At 38.4% G+C, this 15,459-nt stretch overlaps 1 protein-coding gene across 6 annotated transcripts in view; it reads right to left on the bottom strand.

Moving 5' to 3' along the window:
* The window catches only part of HEATR5A (HEAT repeat containing 5A), a 112,873-nt gene that overhangs the window by 81,559 nt on the left and 15,855 nt on the right, over positions 1-15,459 (bottom strand). For all 6 annotated transcript variants that reach the window (XM_082853318.1, XM_082853317.1, XM_082853319.1 and 3 more), the window contains 5 exons: positions 12,635-12,835; positions 11,138-11,349; positions 9,286-9,394; positions 5,115-5,264; positions 4,257-4,431 (listed from right to left, as the gene is read on the bottom strand). In XM_082853318.1, coding sequence (XP_082709444.1) covers positions 4,257-4,431; positions 5,115-5,264; positions 9,286-9,394; positions 11,138-11,349; positions 12,635-12,760 — 772 coding nt within the window. In that variant the 5' untranslated portion in view covers positions 12,761-12,835. The remainder of the gene's footprint in view (positions 1-4,256; positions 4,432-5,114; positions 5,265-9,285; positions 9,395-11,137; positions 11,350-12,634; positions 12,836-15,459) is intronic.

Below are 15,459 nucleotides of genomic sequence, written 5' to 3'. Positions count from 1 at the left end.
AATCGGGGTATACACACTTACATATTTTTAAAATTTACTAGAAAAAAATTCAAAATTACAAAAAAGCTGAAAGAATAGTAAAATAAACTCGTATGTACCCTTCACCTAGACTCCGTATCTTCCTTATCACTTTCTCATTTTTGAAGAGTACATATATGGCTAGTTGTAGTTATAGAAAAGCCCTCAATTTGAGTTTTTCCTCAAGAGAACTACATTAAGTAATGCTGTAAGCCTTCTTAATGCATAATATCAAAAAGAAATGTCACGCTTGGTGTCAATCTGTCCCTACACTGGCGATATTATCTTTGAACACCTGAATAAGGTGTCTTCCAGTCTTGTCCACTGTAAAAAATTTTTCCATTTCTAATCACTATGCCACCTCTGTGGTGATACTTTTTTTTTTTTTAATAAATTTATTTATTTATTTTTGGCTGCGTTGGGTCTTCGTTGCTGCGTGTGGGCTTTCTCTAGTTGTGGTGAGCGGGAGCTACTCTTCCTTGTGGTGCGTGGGCTTCTCATTGCAGTAGCTTCTCTTGTTGTGGAACACAGGCTCTAGGTGCGTGGGCTCAGTAGTTGTGGCTTGTGGGCTCTAGAGCGCAGGCTCAGTAGTTGTAGCGCACGGGCTTAGCTGCTCCGCGGCATGTGGGATCTTCCTGGACCAGGGCTCGAACCCGGGTCCCCTGCATTGGCAGGCGGATTCTTAACCACTGCGCCACCAGGGAAGCCCTCCTTTTTTCTTTAACAGGTTATAATCCATTTCTATCATTATTAATTCTAATACTATCCTGGATTTAACCAGCTTTTGTTAGAAAGCTGGCCAGTGGAAGCTCCTCACTTTCTGGCACAAGACGCTCCAGGTTCATCCTCAGACTTTCCTTGCCCCGACCCCATGAGCCACTTCTCCAAGGAGTCCCAACTGTAGATATGTTTTAATATTGTTAGGTAGAATAGTTACTGAGTGTGAGAGAGAAGATTCAAGGGTGACTTTACAAACTGTGGTTTGAACAACTGCAGGGACAGAGCTGTCATCAACTTAGATTAGCAAGACTGCGACTGCAAGGAGAGCAGGTATGTGTACATGGGGGGAGGGGAGATCAAGCATTCACTTAGGACAAGTTAATTTGAAACATTAAATAGACATCCAAACAGAGATGTCAAATGGGCAGCTAGATATGAGAGTTTGGCATCCAGGAGAGAAGTGTGGGCTAAAGACAAAAATCAAGGAATCCCTGATATATAGATGGTATTTAAGCCATGAGATTGGGTAAGATCATCTAGAGTGAGCCTACGTAAAGAGCAGAAGACCAAGGACTAGGTGATGGGTGTCTCCTATAAGAAGACAGGAAATCATCAAAGACTGAACAGAAACTTCTAGAAAGAAAGAAAACCAAGGGAGCGTGAGGTCCTAAAAGGCAAGTGAAAAGAGAATGAGGAGGAAGATCAACTGAGTTAAATGTTGCTGAAAGGTTAAGTAAGACAACTGAGAACTGCCCCCTGGCTTAGCATGGCTAAATATTAGAACGCAAGTGCCAAAGGGCAGGGGCTTCTAATCTGTTTTGTTCAATAACACATCCTACACACTCAGAACAGATCGTGGCCCTGTATAAACCCCCAATAAATGCTTGTTTATTTATTGAATAACTGATGAACGTGGAGGTCATTGATGCCCTTAACAAAAACAGTTTTCAAGAGTTAACTGGGGCTTCCCTTAAGCGAGGTGCTTAAGAATCCGCCTGCCAATGCAGGGGACACGGGTTCAAGCCCTGGTCCGGGAAGATCCCACATGCTGCGGAGCAACTAAGCCTGTGTGCCGGAACTACTGAGCCAGCACTCTAGAGCCCATGAGCCCACCGGCCACAACTACTAAAGCCCGTGTGCCTAGAGCCCATGCTCCACAACAAGAGAAGCCACCACAATGAGAAGCCTGCGTACCGCAACGAAGAGTAGCCACCGCTCGCCGCAACTAGAGAAAGCCCACGTGCAGCAACGAAGACCCAACGCAGATAAAAATAAATAAATAAATTTATATATAAAAAAAGAGTTAACTGGGGGAAAATCCTAACTGAAGTGTGTTTGAAAGAAGAGAGAGACTAAAAACAGAGTATCAAGAACTCCTCTGAGGAACTCTGCTGCAAAGGGAAGAGAAATGGGGCTCCAGCTGGCTGGGGAGGTAAAATACAAGAAGAAAACCTTTTTTTTAAGATGAGAGGGGGAAAAGCACATGTTTTTATAGGGAATAATCCAACAGAGAAGGAAAAGTTGATGTAGGAGAGGGGAGACTTCCTAGAGCTATGTCCTCGAGCAGGTGAGAGGATGAGCTCTAATACATATTGAACGTATGGCTTTAATAGAAGATGAGATAATTCATCTTAGTAACGGTGGAGAAGTCAGAGTATATGGGTATAGATGCTGGAAGATGGTAGATTTAGTAGGGAAGCCTATGGAAGATAGGCTGTCAAATGAAAGTAACGTGGGAGAAGATAAAGGTATAAAACAGTCAATTAGGAAAGTGGGACAGTGAATGGACGAGGGACATATAGTACGACTTGAGGTTCATGGTCAAGAAGTAACTTTAAAGGATCCCATAAATCCTTGGCAACTTATGCCAATGTCAGGAAAATGTCATACTCAATCCCTGCTTTTTAAATGCCTTGGTAAAATATACCATTTATTAGAAGTCTGCTGATTTTACTAGAAAATCATTTCAGTTCTGTACCTCATAATCTTCGAATATTGTGGCTGAGTATACAAACCTCCATTGTGTTTCTTTTCCAAATTATTAAGCACTGTGTTGCTAACTATTAGTCTCCTACTTTAAAAAAATCTACTATGACATCTAGATCACTTTTTAGTTGTATGAAAATAACTTAATTATAACACAAGCCTAGAACTTACAGATGCAAGATGACAGAATTCCTAACAGAAGATTAGGCCAAAGATTTTTTAGTGTGGGTGAAGCTGGTTCTTCACTTTGCTTAGTCTGATTGCAAAAATGCTGTTATTAGTTTAGTGCTACTCTAGGAGGATATACATTTAAATATTATTCACATTTGTTAGGCAATTCTGTATTTTGCTTGTTTTTACTGCAACTGTGTACTAGTGCTAATGACACATTTATGGAAATGAGCAATTCACATTTTCAAGAGGGTTTGATTAAACATGTCTTCTTCTAATTTCAATCTCTTAGATGGCTTAAGATTTAACCTTTTAAATGCCCTGAACAACTCTGAATTACAAGATTAGAAGAACCAAAACCTAAAAAAAACATTTATTATAAATTTTAAACTTGTGGGTCTCAACTGGAGAATGAAGGGACTATACAGTTGTTAATGCTTCCTAGGTGATTCTGATATGCTGTACTCACTGTCCTCTCTCAGCTCTGGTTGAGAAACACTGGCTTAGAAGAAACCAGAACACTTCTTAATGTCACAATAAACAATTTCTAGAGCAATGATTCTAAAACTTTAATGTGCATACAAAGTATCTGGGGATCTTGTTAAAATGAGAATTCGATTTAGTAAGTTGGGTGGCATCTGGGTTTCTGCACTTCTTAAGAGCTCCCAGGTGATGCTAGTACTCTCGGTTTGCAGATATTGAGGAGCAATGTTCTACAGAACAATCACATTTTCATTAGCGTGAGACTGGTATTCTTTGGAGACAGAATAATAAAGCAAGTTTTTAATTATTCACCGATGTTTTATAAACACTGTAGATTAAACCCAGACAAACCCTTTTGTTTTCAAAAATACTCCATCCTTGCTCACTGCCTAGGAGTGTATAAATAGGGAATAAACACAAACACAAATTGTGCAAATACAGTAAATTTCAAGTGTCTGCTGTTTAGAATTATTTACATCATTGCTCCCTTACACCAGTCTAGAAGGTGGCAAGCCAAATGTACGTAATCAGATGCATGCTGCTTAAAAAAAAAATTCTCGAGAATTAGATCATATCTCTTATTGGATAACACTCCACAATTCACTTAAAAAAAAAAAAAAAGCCATGGTGTAGAGGAAGACAATGACTGAATAAAGCACATTTATTTAAGAGTTCTTTTAATTTTTTCCTCAAACTTTCACTGAATTGTTTTAAAATGAAATCTTAGGACTTATAGACATGTTTCCAAACTAAAATTTATATGATATTCTGCCTCTTTTCAAAAGTAATAATGGGTAGCAGTAATGCTACATATGTTTGTTTAAATCAACTGGGAAAAAATTATGGAAGACATTATGAAAATAATTACATGAATTTACCTGCTCCTGGATGTTTAGAAATTATAGCTTTGGCCAACACTGTGCCTAGTAGCTTTGAAACTGAAATCCGCACATCATAATTGGAGCCTTCAAAGGATTTAAAACATAGTGTGGCCACACTGTCCAGGTCTGTACTCCACATAAAGACGGCCTCATTCTGAAGTTCAAGGAGACACTGTTCAATCAGGAAAAAAAGAAATTAATGAAAAACAAAATATAAATGTCAGGTTCAGATCTACATAAGTTGCAGAACCTATCAAGATCTAGCAAAAATAATACACAAATCCAAAGTCTCTAAATAATGATTGTAGGGACAACAAGTGAATACTTACTAAAAAGTCATAAAAATTATACTATACAAAGCAACGTGTCCACAAAGGGTAGGAGAAAGACCCATTTCTAATTCAGTGGGCTATGAAAAATGTCTGTAGAACCTATCTGTTGGCTATAAGCAATTGTGAGAATAATTCCAACATAAACACTTTACTATCTAACCAACTATGTTAAGAAAGCATGATAAAAACAAAACCAAATCATTTTCAAACAACATAAACTGTACATGTAAATTTTACACAATTATAGAGAGGAAGCATAGTGGAATGGAAGGAATACTTAGAGTCTGGTAACTTGAACTCCCCACTTCCAACAATGTGCTGCTAACCACTTTAAGAACCCTGGGAAATTCATATAACTCTCAGGGCCTCAGTCTCCTCATATGTTAAAATGAGATAGTCCTATCTGAATACCAAGGTTGCAGCTCTAAGATCATGTAGCTGTTACTAGTGTTTTCACTGGGATAAACTGATTTAGTTGTCTTTATATTAATTTTTAGAAATTCTACTCATTAGACTATTTTACCTTTGCAGCAGCACAACGAACGGCCATGGATCTATCTGTTAAGCAGGATCTAGCAGCTTTATAAACATCCCTGTAGCAAGGTGTAGCAGCAGCTCCCAGTCCACTCAATATGTTTTGCAGACTCAGCATGATCTCATATCGACCTTGTGACTATCAAAGAGGAAAAAATTTAAAGGACAGGAAAAAAAAATTCTCTGTGAAGAATAGTATTAAGCATTGAAATTTATCTCATATTAGAGAAATACTCAGATTTTTGTACACACTAACCTACCTATTCTGACATCAAGACATATGAATAATTGCTATTTCTTACAGTGTTTACTATTTTAAAAGTGTTACTTGTATATATTACACTTCAACATAATACAAATTTTATAGGGTTAATGTGCAGATTAAATGAAATTATATGGGAAGCACCAGGCATATGGCTTGCATGTTGTCAAGCACTCAATAAATGGTTGCTATAAATGAGGTAACATGGTAAGAGTGCATGGTCTGCCACCTACTAGCTATATGTCTTTGGGCAAATCTGTTTCTTTATCTTAAAGATAAAAGTTAAATGATTGTTGTGAGGATCAAACGAGTTACTACATGTGAAGTGCTTAGAACAGTGCCTGACACACAGTAAATGCTCAGTTGAGTTCCTAGCTATTGATATTTTACCATTTATTGGTTCGAGTATTTTAACTCAGAGGTTAAAAGTCTGGGTTTAGATTTTAAAAGACCTGGGTTTGAATCTTGGCTCTGAACCTTAGTAGCTGTGTGACTTTAAGTTGTTCTTACTTATTTCTTCATCTATAAAATGAGGATAAGGGACCTCCCCAGCGGTCCAGTGGCTAAGACTCTGTGCTTCCACTGAAGGGGGCATGGGTTCAATGCCTGGTCAGGAAACCAAGATCCCACATACTGCACAGCGTGGCCAAAAAAAAGAAATGAAAAAATGAAACGAGGATAAGATGAACCCCACTGTGCCAGTGTGAGAAGTAAACAAGCCCCTGTGGGGAAATCATTCACCACAGTGCCTGGACTTAGTAAACACTCAAGAAATAGTAGCTGCTTATATTAAGATGTTTTACTAAATGTTCCAAATGCTTTCTATGTCTCAGGAAGTTAAGGCCACTATAGGTAAGTTAAAGTTGGAGAAAGATCAAGTATCATTTTCATAGTAATGTTGTTAATTTATTTTTGTTCAAAGGAGCACGATAGTAATTATAGGTAGATATTAACAAAGTGAGTCCTAACGGGAAACTTCTTAACTTTCTTTTACGCCAATTTCAAATGCTATTTATCACTACTGGTGTGTATCAAAGGTGGAAATCCCTTTTGACATCTCCAAAACGTTGTGGTACTGAACCAACTATATCATAAAGGTAAAAGTGGAGGAGCAATAAAGTACTTAGCAATAACTTTAAATTTTCTTTTTTTAAAAAAATATTAAATTATTTATTTGGTTGCACCAGGTCTTCGCTGTGGCAGGCAGGCTCCTTAGTTGTGACCTGCGAACTCTTGGTTGCGGCATGCATGTGGGATCTAGTTCCCTGACCAGGGATCGAACCCAGGCCCCCTGCATTGGGAGCCTGGAATCTTATCCACTGTGCCACCAGGAAGTCCCTAACTTAAAATTTTCTGAAACCTATAGAGTAATCCTCTGTTAACCATGAGGCCTAAAAAGTATAGCTTAATCAATGGAGTTAAGAGAAAAAAAAAAGTTTAAAGTGGCGATACCTCAGTAAATAAAAGATCTTACAGACACATCCTTTTAAATAAAACCAGATTTATGGATGTTAACAATCTCTCCTCGTGGTTTGCTGTTAATCTCAACATAACTGAGAATTTTCCAGCCTTCCTGCCGTTATTGGCGCCTAGTTTTATATCATTATGGGTGGGAAAGATACTTCATGCGATTTCAGTCTTCTTAAACTTGCCCAGACTTGTTTGGGACCTAATATGTGATCTACCCTGGTGAATGCTCTGTGCCCTAGAAGAGGTATGTTTTGCTGCTGTTGGGTGGAATGATCAGGTTATGTCCATTAGGTCCAACTGGTCTAATGTGTAGTTCACTCCAAGGTTTGCGTCTTGATTTCTGTCTGGGTGATCTGTCCATTGATGAAAGGGGGGATAACTGCAGTCCCCACTATGATTGTATTGCTGTGTATTTCTCTCTTTAGGTCTGCCAATATTTGCTTTATAATTTAGATGCTCTGAGGGGTGTATAAATATTTACATTGTTATAACTTTTTTTTTTTTTTCTGTGGTACGCGGGCCTCTCACTGCTGTGGCCTCTCCCGCCGCAGAGCACAGGCTCCAGACGCGCAGGCTCAGTGGCCATGGCTCATGGGCCCAGCTGCTCCGCGGCGTGTGGGATCCTCCCAGACCGGGGCACGAACCCGTGTCCCCTGCATCGGCAGGTGGACTCTCAACCACTGCGCCACCAGGGAAGCCCCTGTTATAACTATTTTAAATAGTGATTATCGTAGCCATCATGCTACACATCCCTAATAGGTTACATTCTAATTAAACCTACTATTTACCACTTCATAGTGGCAAGACCCTTAAAACAGTACAATTCCATATACCCTCTCATATGCTTTATGTTGCTGTTTTTATATATTCTAATTCTATATATGTTAAAACCCACAATGCCTTCCATTTCTTTGTCTTCATCATGAGCTTTCTCTTACATAAATAAAGAATTAACGTATAGCCTATACCTGTGTCCACATGTTACCATTTATGGTGCTCAGTATCATTTTGTAAATCTGTTCACCTCCAGCATCAGGGTGCCTTCAGATCAGAAAGATTTCCTTTTCCTTTCACCACTAAAAGACCTGCCACTGATAAATTATCTCAACTTCTATCCATCTTAAAATATCTGAATTTTCTCAGATTTTTCAAACATATTGGGCAAAGTTTTTTATTTTATAAAATGGTAATAAACTCTTATAAAAACTACAAAAAAAAATCTCTCCTCCTGAATTACCTTCTTCAATCTTTGTGTAAACTATTGATGTTCAAAAGTGATCTGCTGAGTTGATTCTCTCACCAGTTTTATGTTATGGACTTCACTTCTCAAAATTCTTGAATCAGTTACATTCTTCTTGAAATTTGGCAGATTTTATTATTTATTTTATTTATTTATTTTTGCAGTACGTGGGCCTCTCACTGTTGTGGCCTCTCCCGTTGTGGAGCACAGGCTCCGGACGCACAGGCTCAGCGGCCATGGCTCACGGGCCCAGCCGCTCCGTGGCACGTGGGATCCTCCCGGACCGGGGCGCGAACCCGTGTCCCCTGCATCGGCAGGTGGACTCTCAACCACTGAGCCACCACGGAAGCCCAAATTTGGCAGATTTTACATTTGAATTTTCCCATGTTTTATCTTGATACAGTTAAAAAGAAATGTGTGTAACAGGCCAGCATTTTTATAAATTGTTTCAGGGCTGTTCTCTAGACTTTTTCCAAGCAAGGTAAGAACAGGAACTGGTGTGATGTTTTTATATTTAAAGGTGCTGAGTTATCCTTAAATATAAGGTACCACAGACTTAAAATTTTTGATATACAAACATACAAATGCTTTAATTTCAAAACTTGTTAAACTATAGTTGGCAAGAAATTACAGTATATCTTGGAAGTCCAATAAAGAGACAGTTACAAAAACAAAGGGTGTTTCACAATGGTAAATGATGCCAATAAATCAATGAGGCTAAGGCTGACAATATATATCCTGGCGACTGAAAGGTTATCCTGACCCTAGTCATGCTTATGTCCTCCACACTCTTTCCTACCCTGATTTTATTCCTTACACCCTTCTGATGCTGGTACAATACTAATCCATCCATCAGGTATATGGTAGTTACCAACTACGTATCTGGATCCTTGGTGACAAGCACTTGCTCTGGCACTATTAAGTAGTATCAGATGGAAAAGGTTATGCAAGAAGAGGGAGCAGGGATAGGTCGCCAGAGAAACACCTTAGTTTGTGCCCATTTGAATTTATCTGAATACACAAAATTTTATTGCACTATTGCTTTTCTAATAAAGATTCAATATACAAAGTACATATGTGCACTACCTAGAAATGTCATTTATGGATATATTTACATACATACTATGTATGCTTGTCATAGCTAAAGCTCTTTTATTGACTTAAGAAACCATTAAAGTCTGTATTTACCTCTGCACTCTTCATAGCTTTAAGAATATTGCCCACTGTATCAGTAAAGGTGTTACCCAGTATTCTACCCAACTTCTTATACAAGGAACCCAAACACACCACAGCGGCGCTGGAACGACATTTAAATTAGAAATTAGTCATGAATGAAAAAACAGGAATAAAAGGATCTTAGCACATGTAAAGATGACTACTTAATTTTACTTTTAAAGGATAAAATTTCCCAGAATCTATTCCACTGTTAAATCCTAGGAATGACACTTAGGTGAGTATCAAATAATTACATTTTGAATACAAGAATTTTAAAAAGATGTATCTTCAACTAATCTAAATCTCAGCCCAAAGATTCCATCCCCTCAAATTTTTTACAAAATAATTTTTAATACAACTGAGTTTCATATATCAGATAATCAAAGATGGTCTTAAAGATAAAAGAAAAAGAACAATGTTCTCATCAAGTGTGAAAACTTTATGGGAAAATACATTCTACTATAAGCTAAAAATTAAATAAACAAAAATTTCTATAACATTAGTACTATGCAACCATACATGGCAAATTGCCTTCTCTAAAAAACAGGTGATAAAATGAACTGAGTCCTATGGAGAAAGAAACTAAGTTGTTCTTTTAGGTTCTTAGAAGAGTATTTTCCTATATATTTACTATTAATTTTCACTACTAAGAATTAATAAACTAAAAGAACATACAAAACGTGAAGAATTTAAAATACTTGTGCCTTAAACACTCAACTGCTAAAAGTAAATTTTATTTGTTTATTTTTATATATTTATTTATTTATTTGGCTGCACCGGGTCTTAGTTTTGGCACGTGGGATCTTCGTTGCAGTGTGAGGGATCTAGTTCCCTGACCAGAGATCGAACCCGGGCCGCCTGCATTGGGAGCTTGGAGTCTTAACCACTGGACCACCAGGGAAGTCCCTCAACTGCTAAAATTTTTATCAGACAGTTTTGATCCCCAAATCTAAGCTTCAAATGTCTAAAGCATTTTTTTTTTTTTTTTTTTTTGCTGTACGCGGGCCTCTCACTGCCGGGGCCTCTCCCGTTGCGGAGCACAGGCTCCGGACGCACAGGCCCAGCAGCCATGGCCCAGGGGCCCAGCTACTCCGCGGCATGTGGGATCCTCCCGGACCAGGGCACGAACCCGCGTCCCCTGCAGGCGAACTCCCAACCACTGCGCCACCAGGGAAGCCCTAAAGCATTTTTTAAAAGAACTGTTTCTCAGTCCATGGGAAAATGTTAGATCTTTCTGAAAGTTAGATTCTTTAAAAAATGAGTAAAACAATTTGTATTCAGTTTCATAATAATTATCAAGTAGTTTGGGTTCTTTTTTTTTTTTATTTAACTGCATTGGGTCTTTGTTGCTGCGCGTGGGCTTTCTCTAGTTGCGGCGAGCAGGGGCTACCCTGTTTGCAGTCCGCAGGCTTCTCACTGAGGTGGCTTCTCTTGTTGTAGAGCATGGGCTCTAGGCGTGCAGGCTTCAGTAGTTGCAGCATGCAGGCTCAGTAGTTGTGGCACAGGGGCCCTAGAGCACGCAGCCTTCAGTAGTTGTAGCGTGTGGGCTCAGTAGTTGTGGTGCATGGGCTTAGTTGCTCCGCGGCATGTGGGATCTTCCAGGACCAGGGATTGAACCCGTGTCCCCTGCACTGGCAGGTGGATCCTTAACCACTGCATCACCAGGGAAGTCCAGGGGTTTTTTTTTTTAAAGACTTATTTTACTGAAGTACAGATGATGAACAATGTTGTGTTAATTTCTACTGCAGAGCAAAGTTTGGGTTCTTTATAAAAATGATACAACAAAGAAGAACTCTTTTATGTTCAGTTTTAACATTTAACTTACAGTTTGGTGGGAAGATAACTTGGAGAATCATCTTTGCTTCGAATAAGATCATTACATTTATCGATTGTCTCATAAACAGAGAATGTATCTCCAATACTATAAAGAATGGCTAGATTCTTAGCAAGGAGTTTGCGAGTAGGAGGCCCTGGAGAGCTGTTCAACAAAGATAGGAGCTGTTCCACAAGAGTTTTCTGTTTCTCCCTTACATCACTCTAGAAAGGAAGGTAACAAAGATAATTCAAGTCAACATAATTACACATAATCCTCTAATATGATTTTTCTTTCATAGAATTAAGAACTAACTAAAAGGCTCTAGAAAAATGCAAAATTATTTTGATTAAATAGTACAAATAAGTTGGTGGCATGGCTATTACACCTCATTAACAGGTAGTTTGTTGCCCTGCTGATATCTCCAAAAAATAAATTCTGAACTACAATATACTGGAGTCTTTGTGAACAAAGACAAGGGCTCTATTTTTTCTATGTCCTTCTTCTTAGGTTTGAAAGGTAGAGCAAATTTATATCTTAACTAGAGCTTCTTAGTTCTTAAGCCTCTGCCCAATATATATCTGCATCAATAAGCAGCAACCTAAAACCTATCACCAGAGCTGATCTTGTAATGGGTTACCTGTTTTACTCAGATCATTTTCTAAGTTTAGTGCAATTTTCTTTTTGCAAGCTTATGCATCTAAATGCCGATAGTGTGACTCCATTTTACTTGTCTACGCTCTGAAAAAGGAGTACAGAATATCATCACAGTGGTAATGGTATTCAGGTGCTCCCTGAGGCCTAAACTTCCACCATAAAATATTTGTTAATTTAGTGTATGGATTTTTGTCATTTGTTAAATTCTAAATGTCTCCATGAGTAGTCTTTGCACCATTTCTGCATTACATAGGGTGCTGTCATTCTGTAGAATATCTGTATTTTTAGGAGATGTATGCAAAAGTATTAGAAGTAAAGTAGCAACTCACATGGCTCTGTAAAACAGTTAAACATGGCAAAATGTTAACAACTGCTGAATGTCGGTAAAGGGTATGAGTGATTAGTCTTCACTTTCTGGTAGCCATTTCATAAACTTTTAAAACGGAATGTGTTTACTCAAAGGCTCCTCAATTCTTACTCCCCTTAAAGAGTTCACACTTTTTTTTAAAGTGAAACTCCCATCACATTATTTAGCGCTATACTGCACCAGGATGTCATGCATGTGGAGTGACACAAGGCACAGAAGACAATGCTAATGAAATCTAACGCAATGTGCTCTGTAGTTAGTTTTTAATATATTTGAAAGTAATACTACAAATACTGGCTAATTTCTTCCTGCTCTTTTGAACAGAAGAAACCTCCTATTTCAATATAAAGTCTTACTAAGGTCTAACCTTTGAAAGCTAATTTAGGTTATACTGGACAGAACTAGAATATCAAATCAAAGGAACTTAAACATTATCTGGCAAGTAAAAAAAACCTCAAAAAAACAGTTTTTGCAATTTTACTCACCCTGCTGGTTGCTAGCAAGAGCTTCTCCAAATATCTCAACCAATCAAAAATAAACTCTGCCTTCTGAACGTCACCCAGTTGATTGTATGCTTCTTCATTCAGCAGTAAGCTATGAGCTAATTCCATTCCTTGCAGAAAATTCTCCTAGCTGGTCACGATTCTTCTCATTAAACTTCGGTCAATATACCTAAGGAAAAAAACCTATAATAGAGGAAAATAATATTTTAAAAGGAGGGTGAAAAGGAACACAATCACAATACTGGAAATCTTCCACAGAAAAGCACAAAGCATAAATAAATGGAGACATCTTTTGTAACAGCTCTAGGGTGAAACTGGGAAAATCCCAATAGTAAACCCTAGTTAACACTGACACAAAACCCCTTTTTTAGAGAGCAGACAGGAAAACAGAGTAGGATTATTGACATTCACATGCAAAAAGTTGCTAAACAGAGAGACGTTCCATTAAAATTTTGAAAATTTTAAGGTTAGACTACTCAAGATTTTCAGTTTTCTCTGTAGCATAAGCACCTTTTTACTAAAATGGGTCATGGGTACATATTAACAAATGACCAAATCTCCAGACCTCCTGCTAAAATTCTATAGTAAAGCTTGATGTCTCCCTGGATCTTTGCCTCCATAAATAACCTGTCATTTACCTGGAGATTCAAGGAGCAGAGGGACTTATTCCTATTAAAACCTGTTCTCCCAATCTAACAAAGACACTGCCTGAGGCTAGGAGTTTTGGGAAAGAGTCCCATCCCAACAAGTATAGATAGTCTCCTTATCGCTGAGAGCCTTGCTGTGAAAGCAAACTCATGTTTCTGAAGGCACTTGGATGGATGTTGTCCAGGGATCACAGCAATAAAGATCATGTCTGCTCTGACCCAGATCCAATGTAGCCTTCACTTCTGTTGCAGGAAATAATCAACATAAGACAGAGGAGGTTTTGTTTTGTTTCAGATTCATGATCATCTCCTGGGTACACTCTAGTTCCTGTGTTGCTTATATACAACACATAAGCATGTGTGCACAATACATACACACATACACAAATCTATAAGATGGCATTTGTGGTTATGGAATTTTTTATTTCTAGGTGCATGCTCAAGTATATGGCAGTAAAACACCATGATGTCTGTAACTCATTTTCAAATGGTTAAGTACATCAATCAATTAGCCATAAAATATGGCAAAATGTTAACAGTTGAATGTTGGTAGTGGGTATGTGAGTAATCATTTTACTGTTCTTTAATTTTTCTGTATTTTTTAAAAGATCACAATAAAAAGTTGGAAAAATTATTTAAGAAGAGAAATTTTTTAAAAAACATAAGTTGGCTTTAAAAAAATCATTACTACTACTTATAGGAGTAACAGCTATCATCAAGAACATTAAATGACAGAGACAGTACCATATACATAAGATGGATACTCCTATTCACTGATGTATCAAAAATAAATTTGATACCTTATAAATAAAACTCCAAGCTGAACAGAAACAGGTAATTGGAACTGCACTGAAATACAGACAGAATACTACAGGTAATTAAACTAAACCATATAAAATACAGAGCTCATATTCCCCTAAATAAATCTCAATCTTTTGTAGAGAAGCCAGCAAGATGTATTAGAAAATCAGATGGGAGAGACATGGGAAGGCTTTTCTTTCCTTTATTTTTTTCTCCAAGAAAGTTTATGGGTATAAAATTACCTAGAGTATCACATCATCATTATTGTTAAATAAGTAAAAGAGCCCCTCTAAAAGACAGTAGTCGCAAACTGGTACACTGTTGGCTAAATTTGGCCTGCAATGTACGTACTAGGGAAAAAAATTAGTTACTCAGCCGCATGGCACAGGGATATTGGCTCGGTGCTTTGTGACAGCCTGGAGGGGTGGGATAGGAAGGGTGGGAGGGAGGGAGACGCAACAGGGAAGACATATGGGAACATATGTTTATGTATGACTGATTCACTTTGTTATAAAGCAGAAACTAACACACCATTGTAAAGCAATTATACCCCAATAAAGATGTTAAAAAAAAAATTAGTTACTAACATTTAAACACAAGATTTTACACAAAAATCTGGGTCCATATCCCATACCGCAATGAATGACGGAATCTAAGAGGGGCAGGGACTCTCCATCAGGCACAGTCGCCAGCTAGACTGCCTCATTCACTTACATTATTTGCCAACTTCTATGGGTATTCAAGTTTTCAACCCCTACTCTTTACCTTACTTTCGTCCTCTGGCTTGGGTTAATATCCTATATTTTCACTATGACGCTGCCCCAGAGGCCAAAAGACAGCTTTGATCACCACTGTCTTCTCAAACCTATGTGCTGCTTTTAGCCATCTGGGTTGTCTCTCCCTAATTAGTCCTGCCCACACGCCCAGTGCCACCCATGACCTAGCACCAACTGCCCTCAAAACAAAACAGAAGCGCACATTAGATTATTTTCATAAATGTCAATTTTGAGGAACAAGAACAATATAAACAACCATGCCAACAAATTTACTTTTATAAAGATAACGTGAATTTTAGCTTCTTGTTTAAAAAACCCTCCTTTGGGCTTCCCTGGTGGCGCAGGGGTTGAGAGTCCGCCTGCCGATGCAGGGGACACGGGTTCATGCCCCGGTCCGGGAAGATCCCACATGCCGCAGAGCGGCTGGGCCCGTGAGCCATGGCCGCTGAGCCTGCGCGTCCGGAGCCTGTGCTCCGCAACGGGAGAGGCCACAACAGTGAGAGGCCCACATACCGCAAAAAAAATAATAAAAAACCCGCCTTTACTTTCTTAAATTATTGAAGTGAACTGACCAAAATACATA

Source organism: Leucopleurus acutus (assembly GCF_964270905.1).
Source record: "Leucopleurus acutus genome assembly, chromosome: 1".
In the NCBI taxonomy this organism is placed as follows: domain Eukaryota; kingdom Metazoa; phylum Chordata; class Mammalia; order Artiodactyla; family Delphinidae; genus Leucopleurus; species Leucopleurus acutus.
The sequence above is the reverse complement of the archived record's forward strand: the minus strand, read 5'-3'. Positions and strand labels throughout refer to the sequence as shown.